The 24,855-nt window shown below is 45.9% G+C and overlaps 2 protein-coding genes and 1 long non-coding RNA gene across 8 annotated transcripts in view; 1 reads left to right on the forward strand and 2 right to left on the reverse strand.

Moving 5' to 3' along the window:
• Positions 1–4,390, reverse strand: CDK3 (cyclin dependent kinase 3). Of its 3 annotated transcripts, XM_061144779.1 has the most exons (8): positions 4,253–4,390; positions 3,493–3,623; positions 3,085–3,162; positions 2,884–3,004; positions 2,612–2,782; positions 2,427–2,528; positions 1,951–2,154; positions 1–722 (listed from the first exon to the last, which is right to left on the reverse strand). In XM_061144779.1, exons 2-8 carry the CDS (start codon positions 3,606–3,608, stop codon positions 597–599), a joined length of 918 nt encoding a protein of 305 aa, XP_061000762.1. In that variant the 5' UTR covers positions 3,609–3,623; positions 4,253–4,390; the 3' UTR covers positions 1–596. The 3 variants fall into 3 exon arrangements, with proteins under 3 accessions (XP_061000762.1, XP_061000761.1, XP_061000760.1); XM_061144778.1 differs by lacking the exon at positions 4,253–4,390 and having other exon boundaries at positions 2,612–2,767; positions 3,493–4,203; XM_061144777.1 differs by lacking the exon at positions 4,253–4,390 and having other exon boundaries at positions 3,493–4,203.
• TEN1 (TEN1 subunit of CST complex) overlaps positions 4,354–24,855 on the reverse strand; it is a 26,035-nt gene continuing 5,533 nt past the window's right edge. For all 4 annotated transcript variants that reach the window (XM_061144780.1, XM_061144783.1, XM_061144782.1 and 1 more), the window contains 3 exons: positions 21,624–21,720; positions 17,774–17,931; positions 4,354–4,699 (listed from right to left, as the gene is read on the reverse strand). In XM_061144780.1, coding sequence (XP_061000763.1) covers positions 4,578–4,699; positions 17,774–17,931; positions 21,624–21,712 — 369 coding nt within the window. In that variant the 5' untranslated portion in view covers positions 21,713–21,720 and the 3' untranslated portion in view covers positions 4,354–4,577. The remainder of the gene's footprint in view (positions 4,700–17,773; positions 17,932–21,623; positions 21,721–24,855) is intronic.
• On the forward strand, positions 10,011–16,648 carry LOC133057801 (uncharacterized). Its single transcript, XR_009693098.1, has 4 exons — positions 10,011–10,834; positions 11,980–12,078; positions 12,647–12,750; positions 15,287–16,648. It is a non-coding gene; the product is annotated as an uncharacterized LOC133057801 (long non-coding RNA).

The raw sequence follows: 24,855 nt of genomic DNA on the forward strand, positions 1-24,855 counted from the left end.
TCAGGAACACATCACTTTTACTTTCTGTTCTTAAAGCCAGAGGCATACAAACGTAAGCATATCCGCAGTGATGAGACAGCTACTTAGAACATCCGACCGCCTCCTGGGATCAGGAAAATGGCCTCTCCCCCTTGCTCTGCCTCCTGTTTTAACGTGGAACTCTTAACTGGAACTCAACTCTTCCCTCAAAACATTTTAAATCCAAAAAGACCAGCTGGAGGGGGCGACCCCTTCCTTGGGGGTCTTGCTCTGCAGCTGAGGGCGGGGCAGCTGAGGGGTGCTAGGAGAGCCTTCCTGGCGGCCCAGGCAGGCTTTCTGCTCTCCTTGGCACCTGCTCTCCTTGGCACCAGGGACCGCGCCTCTAACCGACCTCCTCGGGCAGGGGGCTTCTGTGCCCCCATCTTAAAAAAGCAAACCCAGCAAACAACACAGGAACTTGCTAGCCTGTTGGCAGGACTAACCCAAACTCAGTCCTCGGACAGCTAATGCCAAATTGCTCTCTCCTCAAGTGTGTCCCCTTTCTTGGGGAGTGAGTGGGGAGGCGGCGCAGGACAGCAGCTGCAGAGGGGCTTTGAGGCAGTAGGCCTCGCACGTTCTCAGCGGCAGAAACGCTCCAGCACACACTGGTGGGGCGCCGAGGCGGTCTCGGTGGACGAGAAGTATGGGTGGGCCAGGGCGGCCTTGGCTGAGATCCTCCGGCTGGGGTCGTACTGCAGGAGTTGCTGCGGAGAGAGGAGAGACCGATTGGGCCCCGGGTGTGGCCAGGGCCCCATAGCCCCAAAGCAGCTCCCTTCAAACCCAGAACCGCCCAAAGCCACTATCTCCCAGCTGGAAAACCAGTTCCAGACACTCCTGAAATCTGGGGACAAAGACTTTGTTCTAGTCCAGCCCTGTTGAGTCACCCCCTGTCTCCTTCATGCTACTGAGGCTGAGTCAGTCTCTCCTCTTCCTTAGAGAGCTTTCCAGGCTCCAGCCCACTTCTAGTCGAGACAGATCTAAGTATCAGGAAGAGGGGCCAAGCATGTCCAGGGAGCATGCTTGAGAGTGGGGCAGAAACAAAAATCCCTAAACCCAGCTGGAGGGCAGAAGGACCTCCCCACCTTAAAGCAACCAGGATGCACGGTGAGGAGGCTTGGTAGGAAGTCCACGCCGCCCCCCAGCACTGGGTTGGGAGACGCACACAGCCCTTGGGAAAGCGGGGCACACAGCATGAAGATGAACTTGCTACCCTGCCTTCCTGTGACCCAACATCAGACTCAAGAGAAAAACATGCTCCCAGTCTTTGGGGCCAAGAATGGATGCCTGGACCCCTCTGGGCATCCAGGCGTGGGCCAGCCCAAGCGGTCAAGAGGATATACCTGGAGTGGTGACTTAAGACTGGCGGGGGCTGAGGAAGTGGGGGAGGGGCAGCCTGCTCTGAATAATAACCACAAGAAAAAATTACCGAAACACAGGACAACCAAGAGAAAGGGCACGTATCACAGCATAGGGCTTCAATCTGCCTGCCAGTGCAGGAAATGCAAGAGACCTGGGTTCAATCTCTGCATTGGGAAGATCCCCTGGAGTAGGAAATGGCCACCCACTCCAACATTCCTGCCTGAAAAATCCCATGGACACAGAAGCCTGGTGGCTACAATCCATAGGGTCACAGAGAGTTGGACACGACTGAGTGAGCACACACATACATCACAGCGTAAAAACAAAGGTAACTAGAAGAGAGAAGTTTTAAAAAGGGTGACAAACATTGGACTTATTGTGGGAGAGGCCTCCAGGTGCAACTGATACATGCAGGGACAAGCCAACTGTGTACAGAGGTCAGAAAAGAGACCGGTTTTGCCCCAGAAGGAGCCAGGCTTACATAAGAGGCTGGATGACAAAGCAGACACTCCTAGCGAGAGCAGCAGGTGGCATGAGGAGGCCTTGGCCTCCCTGCCGCCTACCTGTACCTACCAAGAGCAGGTCCTGGCCCTCTGGCTCCAGGTTTGGCACAATCTCCTCCAGCCCCTTACTGGTCCACTTGGGGAAACTGCCCTTATAGTCAGGCAGCTGGGTGACTCCTGGCCACATGGCCTCACTGGGTGTCCCCAGGGTCCGAAAGATACGGAAGAGTTGGTCAATCTCAGAGTCGCCCGGAAACAGGGCTCTGCGGGTCACCTGGAATGGGGAAGGGAAGAAAGCGTGGGGTCTATTCCCTTGTCACACAGAACCCAGTACCAGACGAGAAGCCAGACCAGGGAGACACCTTCCAGACATCTTTCCCAGGACTGTGCTAAAAATCCTGACCTTTTCTGGAAAAAGACCTTTAGCCCAATCCCAAACATCCCTTAATCTACTTTTAACAGGAGAATCAGAGCCCCCACGTCCCCCCTACCCCAGGAGGACCCTGCCTGTAGCCTCCCTATGGCCATGTTTATCCCTCTGTCTACCATCTCTGCAAAAATGCAACCGATGCTCCAGATATCCACAGCTGTGGAGTAGAACTTGCAGCCCAAGAGGATCTCGGGGGCACGATACCAGAGTGTCACCACCTGGGGGAGCAAGAAAACAGCATCATTCAGGGCGGCTGGGTGCACAGGTGACGTCCCTTCTCTCCCCCTCTGTCCCCTGGTACCTCATGGGTGTAGGTGCGCAGGGGCACCCCAAAGGCTCGAGCCAGTCCAAAATCAGCCAGCTTGATGGCCCCCAACTCATTGATGAGCAGATTCTGGGGCTTCAAGTCTCGATGGATGACCCGATGCGAGTGGCAGAAGTTCACCCCCTGCAGCAGCTGGAAGAGGTAACTCTGGAACGGTGGGCAAGAGAAAGAAGGAGCTGGCAGAGCGGAGGTGGGGTGGAGGCTGACTGAGGGGGCCCTTGCTGGTCAGCCCGTCCTTCTCCCCGTACCTTGACTAGGTGCAGGGGGAGCTCAGAGGCCGGGGTGGAGTCCATGTACTTCTTCAGGTCTTGGCTGAGGAACTCAAACACCAGGTAAAGCTTCTTCTCGCTGTGAACCACGTCCAGCAGCCTGGCCGGGTGGCACCAGTCAACACGCGGCTCCCAGTCGTGCTGGGACAGGTGAACCGCCCCATCCCCTGCCCGCCTTACCTGACGATGTTGGGGTGCTTAAGCTCTTTGAGCAGGGAGATCTCCCTGATGGCAGTGCTTGGGACCCCCTCGGTCTCCCTGGAAAGGAGAATGCAGCAGTGCAGTGAGAAGCTGGGCAGGGTGCTTCTGCCAGGGGGTGGGGAGGGTTGGGGGGGTGTTTCATATATAACATTACATAAGGATGGCCACCTCCTAGCAATGGGACCCTCCTGGGCACATAATTATCACCCCCAAAGGCCCAGGGCGAAGACTGGTCAGGATGAGGATGAGGGCTGCATCTGTGTGGCCCCCCTACATGAATGAGCAGCAGTCAGAAAAGGAGTCGAATACAAAACTCTGAGATGAGGGTCAGGCGGATAGCTGGGTCACTCCAAACCAGGGGGTCTCAGAGGCTACCCTGGCACTCACAAATCCAGCCTGATCTTCTTGAGGGCCACGAGCTGCCCAGTCTCCTTGTTCTTGGCCTTGTACACCACCCCATAGGTGCCCTCTCCAATCTTCTCCACCTTCTGGAACACGTCCATGTCCGCAGAGCTGCCCTGGAAACAGACGGCGCCTGGGGTGTTCCCCCCAATGCCCAGAACCCCTGCTGCCCCTTCAGCCTCCAGGGCACACCCTGCCGGGCCCCCACCCAGGCCCCCGGGGCTCCTGAAGACTGTGGCTCCCAGGGAGCCACCCTGCTCTGCCGGCCAGGTGGACCAGGCCCAGGCCCAGCTCCCACCCTCCACCCCAGCCCCAGCCCATCCCCAAGAACCTATCATGGAGGGAGGCTGCAGCCCAGGCCGGGCAGGGACCCCCAGGCCTCAGGAAGCAGCTGCCCCAGAGCCGGGCTACGGAGCGCAGGAGGGTCCAAACTTCCCCAGCCCAGCACCCGCCCCTGCCCAGGTCCCGGCCCCAGGGCGGGAGGCTGCCCAGAGGGGCTGCCCTGGGGGGCCCAGGGTCAACTCGGGATGGAGGTCAGGGGTCAGGAAGGGCTTCAGAAGTCACAAAGCCGCACTAGGCCGTGTGGCCAGGGAGAGGGGCTGGGCCCGGCCTGTTTGGAGATGCTCGGCCTCCTGAGGGCAGAACCTTGGCAGGAGCGGCCCCCGCTGCGTCCTGAGCCCCTCCACCCGGTCCTGGGCCACCCACCGCCAGCAGCCTCCCCTCAGGCCCTCAGCCCAGAATTCACCAGAAACCCTGTGATCCTGCGGCCTCTCTGCCAGGCAGGCTGCCTGCTCTGAGGCTCCCCCTCCTGGCCCCGGCCGGCACTGCACCACGTGCACGCGCTGCTCAGTCACACCACCAGGCTTTATTCACGGGGACGTTCTGGAACTCTCCAGGACCCACACGAGGCCCAGCGCCCCAGCGCCCGGCCTCGGAGCGCTAAGCTGCCCTCCCCTCGTCTCTCCAGACAAAGGCTGTCAGTCGGGGGACGCTCCTGCATCTTCTCTGCAGCAGCTCCAGCGTCTGGCCGGGCGGGAAGGCAGCATTGCCAGGAGCTCCTGGCTTGCTCCCTACTGGCCGCTGTCCCTCTCTTGCTGGTACAGCCTCTGCTCCCGGATGGCTTGTTCTAACAAGGGGAGGTTCATTCCTTCCACACACGTCAGCACCCGGGCCTTCACCACGCAGCTTCCGTCTGAAACACACAGACACCAAGGCCCCGACAGGGTCAGCAACGCACCCTTCAGAGGTGTTCTAACTGTTTCTCCTCAATTTATCCTCAGTCCTGAGTTTGGACAGAGAGTCTGACAGGGCAGAGGTGAGAAGGATGGTTTACGGATGCTGGCAATTTGTATACTTGGGCCTCAGAACTGTTGGGCCCGCCACACACTACAGACATGGAACTTAGGGGCGTAGCCTGAAAAGTCCACTTCTCCTGGGAGAAGGCCCAGAAAGATGTGGCCTCTGCTCCCCTCTTTCGTCATCCTAACTCCCGCCAGCTTCTCTGTAGGGCTCAAAGGCCCAGAGTTGAGGAACGGTCTCTATCACATCCTAGTTCTCCATTTGTACCAGAGGGCCCCTTGGCATCATGGGAATTGAGGCAAAGAGAACCCCACATTGAAAAACAAATTTATTTATTTATTCGGCTGTGCCAGGTCTTAGTTTCAGCACATGGGATCTTCTATCTTCTTTGCGGCATGTAAACTCTTAGCTGCAGCATGTGGGATCTAGTTCCCTGACCAGAGATCGAACCCAGGCTCCCTGCATGGGGAGCATGAAGTCTTAGCCACTGGACCACCAAAGAAGTAACCCCCTATTTTTTTTTTTAATGAATACAGTTCCCAACGAACACAGAAGACTTTTAATGATATTAATAAAGCTCCTTAATTGTTTCCCCCCGACCCCTGGCCATGTTGCACAGCATGTGGGACCTCAGTTCCCTGATCAGGGATCAAACCTGTGCCTCCTGCACGGGGAGCATGGAGTCTTAACCACCGGACTTGCAGGGAAGTCCTGAGAACCCCATATTTAATCAATCAATCCAAGGGGAGAGTCTAGCCTAATAGGCGCAGATTATCCCACCCTGGACAAGCGGCTGCGGGTGCTTCTAGCAGATGCTGTGGTTTCCCAATGGAAAGGTTTGTTAATGTCCAGGTGACACCAAACAGGAAGGACATCTGGAGTTTGTCCTCCTAAGAGTTTGTTTTTGTTTCCACTACGTTCTCTCTGCTCTCTGAGCACGTCAATGAATACAATAAATGTTCTAGAACATTATCCTGTCCTCTTTGATGCCGTTTTGAGATAGAGGCATCCTGTGGTTAGAGTCTATGCCTAACCTTCCTTCTAGTCTAGGCCACTTTTATTGATTTAACACAGCCCGACGGCAGAATTCAGAGGCTTGGACTGTCTAAATTTCAAACTTTAATATAGGAAGACGAACTCATTTGAAACAAGAGGTTGTCTGTGTGTCGTCAGCTTCTGTTGCCCCAGCACTTGGACTGCAAAGGCTGCTATGCCTAGATCAGGGGGGCATGGGGCTGTCCATCTTTGAAAGGTCTACATAAATGGAATAAAAGAAGAACATCTGAAGAGCAGGGGCGAGAGAAAGGAGTTGATGAGGTCATTTAGGGTAATCTCTTCTTGCAAAGATAAAAAGAACCTGCAGCAAAGGAAAAGGGGCTGATAAAAGAGCAAACAGAAGCCAGTGGGTTGAGGTGTGAGTCTGAGATAAGGAAGGGATGATATGGAAAAAACAGACCTTCTTTTAGGAAGTTTGACTGTGGAGGCAGGAGGGTCATAGCCAGGTAGATATAAGGCCGAACTTGACAGCTTATTGTTGCTATTATTTTAATACAGAAGAGACTTGAGTGCTTTATATTCTGGGAGGGAAGAACCACTGGTAATAGGTTAAGGGTTCAGCTGAAAAAGCAAAGCCCCGGCAGGAGGGCAGGCGTTCATAACAGCACCGGCGCTGCGCCCCAGGCAGGAGGGAGCCTCCTCTCTCCCAGACTGGAGGGAAGGAGCTACTGATGGGCGTGGTTGTTGTCCTTCAGTCACTAAGGCTCCTGGCGACCCCATGGCCTGCAGCACACCAGGCTCCTCTGTCCTCCACTGTCTTCCAAAGTTTGCTCATGTCGGTGATGCCATCTAACCATCTCAACCTCATGGACGCTGATGCACATAATTATAGGGAAGACTGCTGCTGTGGCCTCAGTTTAACGTGGGATGTAGGAGGTGAAGGAGATGTACTGGAAAGGACAGGGGAGGTGACGATGTAGGGGTTCCTGCATGATAGGTGAATGCCTAAAGTAGCTGTGGCAGCTTGGGGGTTGGGTTGGGGGGCGGGAAGAGGACTGATGAGGACACGTAGAAGGAACTCTAGGCAGGTCTCTGGAAAGATAAGGGCCCACAGGAGATAACAGACCTTGAAACCAGGGGAATCCCTGGAGCTTTGTGAACTTTCTACATCAACAGTTAGGTGGGACCTGGGACCTGGCAATCAAATTGCCAACATCCGTTGGATCATCAAAAAAGCAAGAGAGCTCCAGAAAAACATCTACTTCTGCTTTATTAACTATGCTAAAGCCTCTGACTGTGTGGATCACAATAAACTGTGGAAAATTCTTAAAGAGATGGGAATACCAGACCACCTGACCTGCCTCCTGAGAAATCTGTATGCAGGTCAGGAAGCAACAGTTAGAGCTGGACATGGAACAACAGACTGGTTCCAAATCGGGAAAGCAGTACATCAAGGCTGTATATTGTCACCCTGCTTATTTAACTCATATGCAGAGTACATCATGAGAAACGCTGGGCTGGAGGAAGCACAAGTTGGAATCAAGATTGCCGGGATATCAATATCAATAATCTCAGATATGCAGATGACACCACCCTTATGGCAGAAAGCAAACAATAACTAAAGAGCCTCTTGATGAAAGTGAAAAAGGAGAGTGAAAAAGCTGGCTTAAAACTCAACATTCAGAAAACTAAGATCATGGCATCCGGTCCCATCACTTCATGGCAAATAGATGGGGAAACAGTGGAAAAACAGTGTCAGACTTTATTTTTTGGGGCTCCAAAATCACTGCGGATGGTGATTGCAGCCGTGAAATTAAAAGACGCTTACTCCTTGGAAGGAAAGTTATGACCAACCTAGATAGCATCTTAAAAAGCAGAGACATTACTTTGCCAACAAAGGTCCATCTAGTCAAGGCTATAGTTTTTCCAGTGGTCACGTACGGATGTGAGAGTTGGACTGTGAAGAAAGCTGAGCACCGAAAAATTGATGCTTTTGAACTGTGGTGTTGGAGAAGACTCTTGAGAGTCCCTTGGACTGCAAGGAGATCCAACCAGTCCAGGTGACTCACTGGAAAAGACACTGATGCTGGGAGGGATTGGGGGCAGGAGGAGAAGGGGATGACAGAGGATGAGATGGCTGGATGGCATCACCGACTCGATGGACATGAGTTTGAGTAAACTTCGGGAGTTGGTGATGGCCAGGGAGGCCTGGCGTGCTGTGATTCATGAGTCGGACACGGCTGAGCTGAACTGAACTGTTGAGAGAAGTCTCTTGAGAGTCCCTTGGGCTGCAAGGAGATCCAACCAGTCCATCCTAAAGGAGATTAGTCCCGGGTGTTCATTGGAAGGACTGATGCTGAAGCTGAAACTCCAAAACTTTGGCCACCTGATGCAAAGAACTCATTTGAAAAGACCCTGATGCTGGGAAAGATTGAAGGTGGGAGGAGAAGGGGACAACAGAGGATGAGATGGTTGGATGGCATCACAGACTTAATGGACATGAGTTTGAGTAAACTTCGGGCATTGGTGATGGACAAGGCCTGGCATGCTGTGGTTCATGGAGTCGCAAAGAGTCAGACACGACTGAGCAACTGAACTGAACCAAATTGAGAGGGCGGAGACTGGGGCTTAATCAGGAATGAGCAATGGAAGGTGGGGTTGGAACTTCTGCTAGGAAAGCGATTGAAATGATAGCAAGATCCAGCTGGAAGGGAGAGGAGGTGGGAGAAAATGGAGTCCAAAGTCTTCAAGTCCCCAGTGGTGACGAGGCAGAGGGCAGAAAGATACTGAGGGTGGAACCCAGTTTTGGATGGCAGAGGCAGGTGGTTTTGGGTGTGGAGGAAGCATGGGGTAGAGGTGCTTGGAGGCAGAACTGGTTACTGCAGAGGTGGAGGGGGAAGGTGAGGGGGACATACTTGAAGAGCCGGCTAGATTTCCAGCCCCGCCTCTGGGTTCTGGGACTTGCGTGACCTGAGAGGCTCCATGTGGGAGGGCAGGGGGGGAAGTGCTGTCCTGGACAAAAGCTACGTTTCAGGCAAGTCCCAGAGAAGGCTAGAGCATAGGAAAGGGGCTTGAAATAAAATAGTGACAAAAAGTAGCAAAATATAAAAACAAAACAAAAATAGTGAACTATAAAAACAAACAAATGCTTTACAGACTGGGAAAAAGAATTTTCAGCAAAGTACAAACCTTGAAAGCATTCCTCTCTTTAATTTGGTAATTCTTTACTGTGGAAGAGCTCAGAATGTCACTTCTGTTTTAAATAACAGAACTGGGGAACTGTGCAAGGAAATGTCATTTGGATTATAACATTAGGAAGGTTTGAGAGGACACACGGAAGGCCTCCAAGGGGCAGGAAGCAGCAGTCAGGTGAGTGGAAACCAGAAGAGGTGGGACTTCTGATGAGAGCCCCAGGGCAGCCTGCTGCTGTCGCCGAGCAACGGAGCAGATGGGAGGCCGTGTCCCTCACCCCGTAATCACTGGATCAGAAGCCCTGAGCCCTGCAGGGTGTCCTGGCCTGCTGGAAGGGACATGGCACTGGCATTTTCTCTGTTTTGCCTACAAACATTTCAGAAAGATGACCAGGCAGCTTCTTATCTCTGCTCAGAACTGCAGACCTTGCCATGGGGCAGGGCCTGTGTCTGGTTGACCTTTGTGTCCCCAGAGGACTTTGGACCCGGCTGGGGGCCAGACATGCCACCCCAGGCTGGAGGTCAGCAGCCACTGCAAAGCTCAGCTCACACTCTGCCCTCCCTCCTCACGGTTGTCTTTCTTTCCTGCGTCAGTCTCGAATGATGAGTATGTATGCCTCAGAAATTAGAAATTGAGGGAAAATTTTTTTTAGGAAAGAAAAAAAAAAAACACAGATGGCAATGAAAAATAATGAGAAATGGGAAACTATTTGGGGCCTAGGAAAAATGCTGCTGGGTTATTGATTATGATAATAATATTGATTATTAGTCAAGCTGCTGGCTTGACTATTAAGCTTCCTGGGTTGGTTGGTTTGTTTTTTTGTCAAGCATACCTCCTAGCAGGGGACTTCCCTGGCAGTCCAGCAGTTAAGATTCCTCACTTTCAGTGCAGCGGGCGGGGGTTTAATCCCTGGCTGGGGAACTAAGGTCTCACATGCCACATGGCATGGACAAAAAAAATTTTTAGAAAGTTAAAAAAGAAAAAAAAAAAGAATACATCAGAGGAGTACTGTCTGTGTTCTCCTGGTGCGTTACACCAGAGGCCCACAGTTGATGGGTCAGCTATTTGTAATGTTTGATCAACAGGGCAGGCCTGACTCCAGTGCTACAGTTCCCACAAACTTCCACTGAAATATTTGAGCAGCCAGTGATTCCGATCTTCACCTGGGTTTATTCTTGCCTCTGGGCTAGAATTTAATCGTTTCTCCTATGCTTATTCACCATGATTCTTCTCTAAAGAACTTTCCCTGAAATAAAATCCATTCAGAAAAAGGCAGGATAAAATCAAAGGGAGGAGAGGCAGGTTTAATGCAAGGAGGAGGAAGCCAACAACTAATTCCAGACCCATGGTCTCCAATAAATGGCATTTAAAAAAAAAAGAAAGGAAGACAGAACTGACTTGGGATATGTAACCCAAAGGCAAGGCGTGGATTTTGTTCACCTCCTACTTTTCAACTTAACTTTTTCTAAAAAGCCATTTTGGGGCCGAGGAAGGGAATGAACAGGGACAAGCTATGTCCTAGAGTATATCAAGGACTAGCTATTGATTTTGTTGGGTGCTTTCGTGATTTTGTTAAGAGATACACACTGAAGTATTTATGGATAAATGAAACAATGTCAGATTTGCTCTAAAATACACCAGCAACATAAGTAGGTAAGGGACTTCCCTGGTGGTCCAGTGGTCACGCTCCCAATGCAGGGGGCGAGGGCTCAATCTCTGGTTGGGGAGCTAAGATCCTACATGCATCACAAAGCAGAAAAAAGAAAAATTAAGTAAGTGCATGTGGGCGATGAAGACACAGATCAGTGGAATACAGATCTCTGCTGAATCTGGGTGACAGGTATGTGGAGGGTCATTCTACTTTTGTGTGTATGTTTGATTTGAAAATGTTAAATTTTAAAAAGTTATTTGGATTGAACTTTATTCAATAACTTTATTCAAAAGTTATTGGACTACAGTTTTTTCCATTTTTCTTTCCACAAATAATTCTACATGTCCACTCTAGGCCCTGGTCCCACCTTTGTTTCAACCTCTATCTCTGTATCTGCGATCAGACCTTTGAGTTCCAGATACTCAGCACTCAACTCCTAAGAGCTCCCAGGACTTCCTGCCAGAGCCAGGAGTACAGGAGGGAGCCTCGGGTGATGTGGGCTGAGGTCAAAGTGGAAATCATTTATTCCAGGTCCTTTGTCCTCAATTCCACCCCTTCTCCTGATACTTCTTTCAAATCAATTAACAGGGAAAGGACTCTGAGCTCAAAGGCTTAAGCCTGAATAAAGATTAACTTTTATTAAACCAAACATAATTAAAGTAAGCTCCATTTAATTGCTTTCTTCTAGTGCATTTCATCCAGAGTTAAAAACTACTGAAACTTCTAGAAAGTAAGTTGGTACTGTAAATCAAGAGATATATCCTTTAATGGAGCAATTCCACTTTTAGGAAACTACCCTGAAGAAATAATCAGAAAATAAAGATTAGAACACAAGGCTATTAACTGTAGTGTTTTTAATATATATCGAGATAGATTTTTTAAAATTGGGTTCTGCTCCCTGCCCCGGGCTATAAAGCAATATATTTTCATTGTAAAATGCTAATAAAAGTACAGGGAATCCTATAGTTCTACCACCCAGACATAATTACTCTTAACATTTTGGTAAATAATATTTCAAACTTTTGTATGTATAAAAATGTCCATCTAACAAAAGTGAGATCAAATGATACACATTGTTCTATAAACTGCTTTTTCTTTAGTGAAATACTATGAACATCTTTTCATGTCAATAGATATAGATTTATAACACCATTTTTGATGGTTGTATAATATTCTCCAACTGAATATCACATAGTTTTTTAATGAACTAATGTACAGTGAACTTAAAAGAGCAAGAAATGGAAACAACACAAATGTCTAATGCTTGTGTGAATTAGTGCGTGTCAGGAAGCATTTAACAAAAGGTTTCCTGTGTGCTGTTTTGGATCTGTCAGGAACCCTCTGGCCCTTATTGATTCCTGAATATTCAGGAATTAAGAGGAGAGACACGCCTTTCCCGGGGCTGAGGAATCCAGGCATTTCTCATTACGGTGGTAAGTACCTTCTTCCTTTTTTTTTTTTTTTTCCTTCTTCCTTTTTATGAACCATACGGTGAAAGGTGATTGTTTGCAACTCTCTCTCTTTGATAGGGATCGTCTTACGTTTCGTAAATCTGGAATTTTAATCTTTGTCTTTGCTGAGAAGAACCATCTTGTAAGACAGTATATGCCCACGCCATGTTGATTAAAACACCTTTGCTCCATCAGAGCTTTGGTCCCCGTGTCTTTCTTTCTTTCTATTCCTTCTTTTTGTCTTTCTCTCTCTCTATTTCTGGCTAATTCCTTGGAGCGCGGAGGCCCGCTGACCTCCCTTTCTTGCCCGGGCTTCTAAGACCCTCTCGAGAAAGCGCACTGTGCCTTCACCCACTCGAGAGGGCGCCTTGTGCCTACGTGCAGCAGCGCGAGCCCCAAGAACAGGGCTCTATTGGCTTTCCGCGTAAACCAGGGGATATCAGCCTCTTTCTCTCTCTTACTCTCGGAACCACCAGGTTCCAGCCCATTAAAGGACCAACAAGCGCTGTCAGCCTCTTCCTCTCTCTTACTTTCTTATCTTTGACTCCAGACCACCAGGTTCCTGTCCATTAAAGGACCAACAAGTGGCACCCGAACAGGGACTCTGGTACACGTGGCTTCGGACGGAGTGACCCCCAAGACCTATTGAGGCCGGTAAGTACTAAGACACGGGGCAATCGGCTGGAAAGCCCCCTCACTTTTCTACTTTACTTTATCACTTATTTAAAGTCCAGGGATTTTCGGTTTCACACCAGAGAACAGAGGCTTGCCTTCAGACAGCGGTTGAATGTAACCCTTGGTTCCCTAATGAAGGTAGTTCCGATAGATTTCTGGCCCCTATGGGCTCTCATCGAAACTGTGATTCTGCCATCTCAAGGTAATTCTAGCCCTCCAGATATTCCGCAACGGGCAGAACACTTATTACATGAATATAAATTAGACGATGATACCTTACAAAAGGCCCAATTAGAACAACAAAAGATACTTCAAGATTTTCCTACTAACCCTGCCCTGGTTGCTCCAAGGGCTCCTCCCCTGCCAGAGGGCACATATCCCAATGTCCCTCCCTCTATAAAACCTAATGATTTTGACACTCCCCTAAGACACCTTTTAACATTAAAACTGACAACACCTTTCTGAATAACAATAATCTACCCGCTTCCCGACAGAGGCTCTCAGAGTTGCTGGCTTTGCAGTTGCAAGTCTCTGAAGCTGAAGGTTTCTCTGCCTTTCCAGTTTTAAGAAATGTTGATGCTCAGGGGCAAATAACACCTCAATATGAAGGTATTAACTTTTTTCACATGCAACAAATGAAAAAGGCTGTAACTATGTATGGCCCATAGTCACCTTTTACTAGAGAGATTCTAAATGCTCTGGCGTCTAATATTGGAAACTTTATTCCCCATGATTGACGAATTTTAATAAAAGCTCTCCTTAAACCAGGAGAGTATCTTCAATGGACAAAGTGGTTTCAAGACATAGCCAGAGATCATGCTAACAGAAATGCTCGAGCCTGTGCTCCCCAAAACCAAATTACTTTTGAAATGCTAACTGGCACCGGACAATTTGACACTATAGAAGCTCAAATACGATGCCCTCCTTTGTTGCATGACCAATTAAAAACAGCGGCCCTTGAAGCTTGGGATCGAATTACTCCTCAAGGGGAGCCTACAGGTAGCTACACTAAAATATTGCAGGAACCTAATGAAAAGTATGCTGATTTCTTAGCTAGATTAGAAACTGCTATTTCCCATACAATAATTAGAGAAAAAGCTAAAAAGCAGCTAGATAAATTACTTGCTTATGATAATGCAAATCAGGAATGTCAAAGGGCTATAGCCCCAATTTGTGATACAGGGACTATTTTTTATTATTTGAAGGCTTGTTACAATATAAGATCAGAAACTCAAAAGATGCAAATGCTAACTAAAACAAAAAAGAAAAATACCTTAAGAAAGGGAAATGAAGGATGCTTTACATGTAGAGATAAGAACCATTTAAAAAAAGACTGCCCTAAAAAAGTAAAACAAACAAACAAACAAACAAAAACCTCCAAAAATCTGCCCTCGCTGCTGTAGAGGAATGCATTGGGCCAAAGAGTATAAATATAAATTTGATATTAAAGAAAAACCTATTCCGGGAAACTCCAAGCAAGAGACCTCCCAGGTCCCCTTCAACAAAAATCAGGGGCAAATTCCATCTTTTCCTTCAAACCCTCAACATCCGGCAGCATTGCCCTCGATATACCAGCCTAAACTCCTTTACCCTCAAGCAGTCCTCTCTAAAATACCTACTGGACTTTTTGGGCCCCTGCCCCCACAAACCTTCAGTCTTTTATTGGCCAATCTAGTTTGACTTAACAGGCAAAAAGGACAGGGGTCTCCAAAAAAAAAAAAAAAAAAAGGCTGCAAGTGTCAGACATTTTTCTCTCTCTTAAGCAGCAGGAAAAAACAAACTAGCGATATATATATATATATTTTTTTTCTTCTCTATACAAATTTAAAAAGAGATTTCTCTTAAAATACTGTGTTGCCATAATGACACCTGGTTTCACTTAAAGTTAACTATTCTCAAACCCTGAGTTAACCAATGCATTTTTCTTATGGGAATGTTTGTCTTAAGCTATGTTAATGTGCTATACATTTACCCCAGACTCTGTCTTCAAGTTGGTTCTGCCCAAGACTCAGAACAGACTTGACAAGCTGGTATGTTTTACTCATGCAAATGTTCCCTTAAGCTATGTTAATAAAAGTATATTTGCTTGAAAACCTGCCTTTCTTCAAGATTCATGTCAATCATTTTGTGGCCTGAGACAACTCACCTGGTGCTAAGGTTATGTCAAAGTGCATGTTGTGGGTGAGGGGCCTGGTGCTATTCTCTTCAGTTTTGAGACATTTCCTTTCTCTAATTAACAGACTGCTGGTAGTTATATAACACCTGGCTAAAGACGAACAGGGGGGCACTCTTTCCGCCCCCTTCTGATGCCTATGTCAGAGGCTTTCTCTATCTCCTTTATACTTTAATAAAACTTTATTACAAATAAGTCTCAATTTGAGAACACATTACAAACATATACTGAATTCCAAATAGCTTTTCTAGAATGTTTTGGAAAAATTTCATTTCATTATCCTTCTGGTAAGCTGTGGAATTTCTTCAAAAATACTGAATTTATTATTTCTCGCATTATCAGCTCACAGCCTATACCACAAGCTGAGGTTTTTTATATAGATGAGACTAAAATCACTCCAAATTTTTGTTGTGAAGAGACAAAGAACCGAGGAGCATACCCTCGCGTGACAAAGTCCTTTCATTGCCTGGGCCCAGGAAAATTATACATAAACGTCGGCCAACAAACTTGGGCTTTCGTCCTGCCTCCAAAAGAAGACTTTCGGACACTGCTGCCCTTTTTCTGTCGGTGAACCATGTTTACTACTGAAACTTTAGGGAAAGAGTTAGGGAAAGAACAAAAAACATTATGTAAAAGGTTACTAACACAAGATTGGAACATTACCATGACAAAGAACTTCTTGGCTGACACCCTCCTCCTCCTCCTCAAATCATCCTCGACAAACAAATTGGGCCTGAACTAGAGACATATAAAACATATGGAAACTTGCTGCCAGCACCAAAGAACTTGGGACTTGGACCGGACATTTCACAGAGACCAGTCGTGGTCATAGTAACTATTTCTTTCTCTATAATCAGTCATATTTTATACAGGCCTGTGTCCCACTTCCTTTTGTTATAGCCATAAGAAATTTACAACTTGATCTGTAACTTGTATTAATTACCAATTTTGTGTTACTCCTGTTCATTTCAATCATAGTACCTACAGCTGGGAACAAATCAAATTTCATTTACTTGATAATGCCTCTCTGAATGTACAATTACTGCAGAAAGGAAATCTTTAAAACTTTTTCTAAACATCTGCCCTCTTCCACTAATTTGGAAACTTTAGCTGAACAAATTATTCGGGCTAGACCCACAAAGATGGTTTCAAAGTATTACCCACAACATCGGGTCTAAAACTGTAACTTTGGTAATTGTCTTGATAATTGTATTTGTTGTTTATCGTCTCCTTTCTATATGGTTGGTTAATACTAACCAAACTCATTTGGTCAAGACCTCTTTTTTTTTTACAAATATAATAAAATAGGGGGAATTGTCAGGAAGCATTTAACAAAAGGTTTCCTGTGTGCTGTTTTGGATCTGTCAGGAACCCTCTGGCCCTTACTGATTCCTGAATATTCAGGAATTAAGAGGAGAGACACGCCTTTCCCGGGGCTGAGGAATCCAGGCATTTCTCATTACGGTGATAAGTACCCTCTTCCTTTTTATGAGCCATACGGTGAAAGGTGATTGTTTGCAACTCTCTCTCTTTGATAGGGATCGTCTTACTTTTCGTAAATCTGGAATTTTAATCTTTGTCTTTGCTGAGAAGAACCACCTTGTAAGACAGTATATGCCCACGCCATGTTGATTAAAACACCTTTGCTCCATCAGAGCTTTGGTCCCCGTGTCTGTCTTTCTTTCTTTCTATTCCTTCTTTTTGTCTTTCTCTCTATTTCTGGCTAATTCCTTGGAGCGCGGAGGCCCGCTGACCTCCCTTTCTTGCCTGGGCTTCTAAGACCCTCTCGAGAAGGCGCACTGTGCCTTCACCCACTCGAGAGGGCGCCTTGTGTCTACGTGCAGCAGCGCGAGCCCCAAGAACAGGGCTCTATTGGCTTTCCACGTAAACCAGGGGATATCAGCCTCTTTCTCTCTCTTACTCTCGGAACCACCAGGTTCCAGCCCATTAAAGGACCAACAAGTGCATGTGTGTGTGTGCGCATGCTCAGTTGTGTCCGACTCTTTGCAACCCCATGGACTATGGCCCACCAGGCTCCTCTGTCCATGGGATTTCCCTGGCAAGAGTACGGGAACGGGTTGCCCTTTCCTCCTCCGGGGGATCTTCCTGATCCAGGGGTCGAACCCAAGTCTCCTGTGTCTCCTGCATTAGCTGGCAGATTCGTTACCACTGAGCCACCTGGGAAGCCCTGTGTGAATTAGTATATACATCTAATCTATAAAATATTATATAGCCATTAAATACTTAAGAAAAAATTTCAAAACACAGAGGAATCCTTATGAAATAATGTTAAACTAGAATAACCAGATACAAGATGTTCTACTTATATAAACCATAGGACAAAAATGGTGCAGGGATGGCCAGAGAGGGAGGCAAAGAATCCAAGTGTCCAGGTTTTAAAGTTTTGCAACCTTCTATTCCCGATGCCACAGAGATTCTCCCAGGTTGCTTCTTTTTTATTTCTCTCACCCTGACTTCCTGGCCTCTGACTCTAGCCCCTCTTACTTCTTGGCCTCTTACTCCAACCTCTCTGGGTCTTGGTTTTCTCATCTATGAAATAGCCATAAGATAACTAAGATTAAGGGCTGGTGAGTAGATTCAAAAACTTTTAAGCAAACCACAAGCCTGGCACATTCTAGACCTTCAGAAATGAAGGATTTCTCTCCCCGCTTTCTCGCTCCCCTATGGCAGGTCCATTGGGAAGGTGGTCACATCTCTTTCCCTTGAGTCCCTACTGATCTGGAAGGAATGTTAACCCCAATGAGGGACCCATGCTGGGTTAGAAGCCAGGCCCAAGCACCCAAAAGACTATGTGAGGGCAAGGCTTACCCTTCTGGTGCTCCAGTTCCCCAAGGACAGTGTAGAGGGAGCCCAGCTGGGCTTGGAACGGTTCCACCAACTTGGTACAGACGAGGATCGGGTACTGGTCAGATCTGAGTTGAGCCGTCAGGGTTACTTGGGACTGGGTCATGTCGTAGCTGCACAACCTGGAAGTCAGGGTACATGGGATCATTCCCATCCACTGACAGAATCACCCCAAGGTTCAAAAGGTTCTGAGAGACCAGGATGTCCATGGGAAAATGTTCAGCCCCACTCAGATCAGAAAAATTAAAGTGGTAGCAACAGAAAACATTGTTTTGGTCTATATAATTGAAGTATAAATTACATGCATTAAAAGACATCTGTTTGAGACTTTCCTGGTGGTCTGGTGGGTAAGACTCAGTTCCCAATGCAGGGGCCCAGGTTCGATCCCTGGTCAGGGAACTAGATCCTACATGCTTCGACCAAGAGTTTGCATGCCATGACTAAAGATCCTGAGAGCCGCAACTAAGACTCAGTGCAGCCAAATACGTAAAAATTATTTAAAAAAAATTTTTAATGGACTTGTTCATTGACTTGACAAAAGTATCCACTGTGCAAGCGAGAATCCCAATCAAGCTTTGGCACATTTCCATCACCCCCCAAAACCCCCTTGTGCCCCTTTGAACTCAGTCTTCCCATCTCCCACCTCAGGCAATCACTGATCTGCTCTTGGTCTCCATAGGTGAGTTTTCCTGCTTAAACATCTCATGTGAATGGAACCTTATAAGCATGTATCCTTCTGTGTCTAGCTTCTTTGCTTCAGCATAATGGTTCTGAGACCCATTTATGTGTTTCATGAATCAGTAGCTTGCTCCTTTTTGTATTGTTAGCACTCTGTTGAATGGACTAATACATTATTATTATCCATTTACCAGTTGATTTAGTTTGCTTCTGAACTTGTGCTGAACACGTTTTCGTTTCTCGTGGGGAAATATCCAAGTGGGATTTTTGGGTCGCATGGTCAATCTGTCTGTTTAAAGGAAACTGCCAAATTATTTTTCAAAGTGGTGGAGTCACTTTGAAAGTCACTTACTTACTTTCCCCCCAGCAATGTATTAGGGCTCTAGTTACTCCAAATCCTTGTCGGCACTTGATATGGTCAGTCTTTCAGCCACTTTAGTGGGCATGAGATACCATATCATTGTGGTTTTAATTTGCATTTCCTTAATGACGCATGACGTTGAACAAATTTTCATGTGTTTATCTGCTATCTGGATAGCTTCTCTGACAGTGTTTGTTGAAATCTTTTACCTATTTAAAAATTAAGTTCTTTATTAGGAATTCCTTGGTGGTCCAACTGTTAGGACTCCGCACTTCCACTGCTGAGGGACTGGGTTCAATCCCTTGTCAGGGAAGAAAGACCCCATAAGCCATATGGTGTGGCCAACAAAATAAAATACATAAATAAAAATTAAGTTCTTTATGTTCTTATTATTGGATTGTATGAGTTCTTCATATATTCTAAATACAAATCATCTGTTGAATATATACAATATACATACACACATCACTCCCAAACATCTCCCAGTTTGTGGTTTGCCTTTTAATCTTCTTGATGGTATCTTTTGATGAGAAGCTTTTAATTTTGTTGAAGTCCAAATTTATTCATTATTTCTCTTTTATGGCTTTTGTTTTCTGAGTCCAAGAAATCTCTGCCTATCTCAAGGTGTATGTGAAGATCTTCTATTTTCTTCTAAACAATTTTATGGTTTTAGCTCGTACACTGATGATCCAGTTAGAATAATTCATGTGTGTGTGTGTGTGTGTGCTGTGGGGTAGGGATCAAGGTGTTTTTTAACCTCCATAAGAATAACCACTGGACCCGCCAGAGAATTCCCATTAATAAGTTTTATATCCATGCTCCTAAATGTCACTCTTCTTTGGGGCCACCCAGCCCCCAAAGTACTTCATGCAGTCAAGCTCTTGGAGGTGGAGGCAGGGGGGAGGGTAGACTCCCATTTCCACACACCTGCTCTGATTCCGTGCTGTTAGAGAAGGCTCTTGAGAGTCCCTTGACTGCAAAGAGATCCAAACAGTCCATCCTAAAGGAAATCAGTCCTGAATATTCATTGGAAGGACTGATGCTGAAGCTGAAACTCCAATACTTTGGCCACCTGATGGGAAGAACTGACTCACTGGAATAGACCCTGATGCTGGGAAAGATTGAAGGTGGGAGAAGGGGAAGACAGAGAATGAGATGGTTGGATGGCATCACCAACTCAATGGACATAAGCTTGGGTAAACTCCGGGAGTTGGTAATGGACAGGGAGGCCTGGCGTGCAGCAGTCCATGGGGTTGCAAAGAGTCGGACACGACTAAGCGACTGAACTGAACTGAATTGATATGTCTCCAAGACAGGCCCCAATGATTCTATTTTTTTGTTTGTTTGTTTGTTTGCACTGGGTCTTTGTTTTGGCACGTGGGCTCTTCCTTGTGGTTCTCAGACTTAGTTGCCCTGTAACATGTGAGATCTTAGTTCCCCGACCAGGGGTCAAACCTGGGTCCCTGCACTGAAAAGTGGATTCTTAGCCACTGTACCACCAGGGAAATACCTCCAGTAATTCTTATATCCTGGCATGCACATCCCTGTGTAATCTCCTATCACCCAAACTAGTGCTGACTTATTTTTTCTTTTTTGGCTGCTCTGTGTCTTAGTTGCTGCATATGGGATCTAGTTCCCTGACCAGGGATCAAACCTGGGCCCCCTGCATCAGGAGCTCAGAGTCTTAACCACCGGACCACCAAGGAAATCCCTAGTGCTGACTTATGTAACCAACAAAACATTGCAGAGATGATCTAGAGTGATTTCTGAGATGAGGTCATTGACACTGTGGCTTTATCTTTGCTGGCTCTGTTGAGTCACTCCTTCTGGAGAAAGTCAGCTGCCAGATTATGAAGACCTTCAAGCAGCCATATACTGAAATCCATATTTTGAGAAAGTGAGCCTGTGTGACGAGAGGCAGCATAAAACTGCCCAACATGTGAGTAAGTCCCTGTAGAATCAGATCCTCAAGCTGCACACCAGCCTTCAGATGCTGGCAGCCCTGGCCAACATCTCAATTACAATCTTCAAAGCCAATCTGAACCAGAAGCACCCAGCAAAGCCATTTCCTAATTCCTGACCCATGGTACATATGAAAAAAATAAACTTTTGTGGTCATTTGAAGCCACTAAATTTGGGGGCAATTTGTTACCCAGCAATATGTGACTAGGGGCTTCCCTGGTGGCTCAGAAGGTAAAGAATCCGCCTGCAATGCAGGAGACCGGGGTTCGATCCCTGGGTTGGGAAGATGCCTTGGAGAAGGGAATAGCTAACCAGACTAGTATTCTTGCCTGGAGAATTCCATGGACATAGGAGCCTGGCGGGCTACAGTCCATTGGGTCACAAAGAGTCGGACATGAGTGAGTCACTAACACTGCACTGGAATATGTATACTAACACATTATATATGTTTATACACATATTGTGTGTATACACACCCATGTATACATATAAACACACATGAAAAAGCATGTATTCAAGAAAAGGTTAATGGTCGGTGATTTTTGCTGGCTTTCTTTACACATTTACAGATTATCAACATTTTTTACAATGAATATACATTGATTTTTTTAAATATTCTTTAAATAATTAGATAAAATTGTAAGACTTTTGTTTTTTAAAACAATTTTGAAAATATAGTAAGTTTAAAATAAAAATAAATCATTTAAAATAATTAAAAACATACAATTTAAAAATAATTTTTAAAATATATTAAAAGACTCAATTTTGTTTCAAACACTCCCCCCCGCACCACGTGAAGAAAAACATTCTCACCTGCCAAATGTCCTCAGTGTGTTCCCATCAGGAACTTGGCCAGCACTGACCTCCCAGGGGAAGAAATAGATCCCAGGTTTGGGCAGCATTATTGCTCCTGTAACCAAATAGTTGACATGGATTTTTGAAGATAATGACAAACCAAGCCAACCACAAGATGGAGATTAACAGATGTGAGACCAGCAACATCTGAAAAGCTAGTTCCAGGGGGAGGTGTTTTAAAATTTAAAAATATTTTTTGATAGATCTATGTGGAAAGTGTTATTTGTTGTTGTTTAGCCGCTAAGTTGAGTATGATTCTTTTGTCACCCCACCGACTATAGCCAATCAGGCTCCTCTGTCCATGAGATTTCCCTGGTAAGCATACTGGAACGAGTTGCCACTTCCTTCTCCAAGGGATCTTCCCGACCCAGGGATAGACAGAACCTGTCTCCTGCATTGGCAGGAAGATTCTTTACCACTGAGCCACATGGGAATCCAGAAAGTGTATTATTCCCACTCTAATTCCTATGCAAACATTTCCCTCCTCAAGCCCCTAAAAGGGTCCATAAAAGGCAGATAGTAATATGACTTCTGTCACCCTAGTATGAAAACTCTCATAGCCAATACATAACGAATGAGTATACTTTATTTCCTTTCAACTTTATTTACAAAAACATGCATGCAATGAGTTGGCTTGGCCCATGCTGATGTTTGCCAATCCCTGCCAAGGTGAACCTGTTTTCATAAAATATTTATCTTTTTATTATGCAAATAAAGACAAAGATGAGTATATCTTTATTTTCCATCTATACTATAGTATACAAGCTGTTCTTGATTTTTTTTCACTTAATATATTTTGACACTTTCATAGTTGTACATAAAAGGTGTCTTCACATTTTTAAAATAAACTTTATGGAGAAGGAAATGGCAACCCACTCCAGTACTATTGCCTGGAAAATCCATGGATGGCAGAGCCTGGTAGGCTACAGTCCATGGGGTCGCAAAGAGTCAGACACCCCACAGACTATACCAGAAGGCTCTGGCGTCCTGCTGTTTATCTTCCATGCAAACTTTCTGGGTAAAGAGGTCATTGCTCGCCTCTGTGGACCATGTAGTGTACAAGCTGTTGTTTTATTTATTTTTTTTTTTTCAAGCTGTTGTTTTAAATGACAAATTTCAACTTCCTGTTTTTCTGGGCAGTTACTTTGTTTACTGGTTCAGCCCTATGGCAGGCCTCAATAAAATGTTCATAAGGCTGACGGAAGCACCTTCTACTGAGGTTAAGTTGCTAATAGGTGCGTACAGAGTACAGCTACAGTGACCAGAAAGAATTGGAAGAGTTACTCTTAAAACCTATTTCTAAATACTCTGTGAAGCAGTTTGGATTTCTGGCACAGCTAACATTTCCAAATTTAAAGTTTCTTCTGTAAGCCTCTTGCATTGAAGGCCAGTCATCTGTTACAGTCCGTTAAGATGGGACACAGTGGGTCTAACATAAAACGCAGATGTAAGTACTTGTGCGAGTAAAATAAACTTTTTATTTTTGAATGATTTTCATTTTTTTCAAAATGTTAGATAAATGCGGATTTAGGACTAACTAAAGTCATCCTGAAAATGTTGGCCTTCAACTGTTTCTGGATTGGACAAGCAAGTGGAGATCTGAACCAAGAAAATGGTAATTAAATAATTTCAAGATCCTTCTGAAAATCAGATGATACCGCTCTACTCCCAAAGTTTAAGGTAACCTGGAATCTTGCACAAGTGTTTGCAATATCCTCTGGCAAGGAGGTCATGCGGGATGGTTGCTGACCCATGTTCCACGGTCACGTCAGTGTCGTGTGCCAAGAATGAGTTTGGCCAACGTAGTGGAGAAGCAACTTACTCAGGGATTCCTTCAAACACAGACATCCTTCATAGCTGCGACCTTTGAGAGAGCTATCTAGTTACCAGAGACAGCTCCCTAATCGTCTCTGGCCTGAGAGAGAAGCAAAAAACAGAACCAAACCCCCAAAACAGTCAAGAGAAGGAAAAAAATATAGTGGTTGTGCTTGTTGATAATGAGGACAATCCCATCCAACCCATGCAACTTGAGAATCTTTTTTAAAGTAATTCTTCCACTCTCAAGTACCATGTATAAGTTAAACTATAAGTAACTAGGTCATTAATTTTTATTTTTAAAATTACCATGCAGAAGCACTGACTCTTTGAGGGTGGGGAGGAAAATCCTTTGTAAATTTTTTTAAAGTTATAATTTTATTTATTTATTTATTTTGGTTGCATTGGGTCTTTGTTGCTGTCCCTAGCTGTAGCCCGTGGGAGTTACTCTTCGTTGCGGTGCATGGGCATCTCATTGCAGTGACTTCTCTTGTTTCGGAGCATAGACTCCAGGCATGCGGGCTTCAGTAGTTGCAGCACACAGACTCAGTACTTGTGGCTCCTGGGCCTAGCTGCTCCTCCTTAGGCAGAATCTTCCCAGACAAGGGGTCAAACCTGTGTCCCCTGCATTGGCAGGCAGATTCTTATCCACTGTACCATCAGGGAAGCCCTCTTTTGTAAATTTTAACCTCAATTTTTTTTTTCAAACAAAAGTTGCTATGTGTTTATTTAGATATTTCTGTTGACTTAATAAGCACAGCTGGCTCCATAAATCATTATCCATATATTATCGCACACTCAAGAACGTTTCTGTGAAGATATATCAGAACAGGCTTCTCCTGTGGCTCAACTAGATTTCAAATAATCTCTCTAGAAATCTGAATAATGGTACAACCTGTACTTCAAGCCTTTTTATTTCTCAAGGTAAAATATCCACTTCTAGGAGAAAAATCCATGGTATGAAAAATATTCCTTTTAACGACTGGGAAGTTTGAAAATACTGTACAGGAAGGGTGGTGACTCAATCTAACTGCTTCTTTCATCTTTTCTGAAGGAACTGCCCAGGTTTCTGCGGTGGGATTGAAGACTGAGAAGTAACACTTAAAACTAAGTTCATCATAGCTTTTGTCGGCTTAGGACTTGTTTCTTGTGGACAAGAAACTTTATTATACATGTTTACCGGTCCACAATTAGAACAGGTTACTGGTTTACCACAAAAGGGTAAGGATATAACTCAGGAACAACCAAAAAGAAGAGATGCATGGAACAGAGGAGGTGGGGTGGGGTGTGGCGCTTCTATGCCCTTTCCTGTCACTTGCCCAGCCCATCCCTGTGTTCACCAACCCAGAAGACATTCATTCGTGTGTTTAAAGTT

This window comes from Dama dama, chromosome 5 (assembly GCF_033118175.1).
Source record: "Dama dama isolate Ldn47 chromosome 5, ASM3311817v1, whole genome shotgun sequence".
NCBI lineage: Eukaryota > Metazoa > Chordata > Mammalia > Artiodactyla > Cervidae > Dama > Dama dama.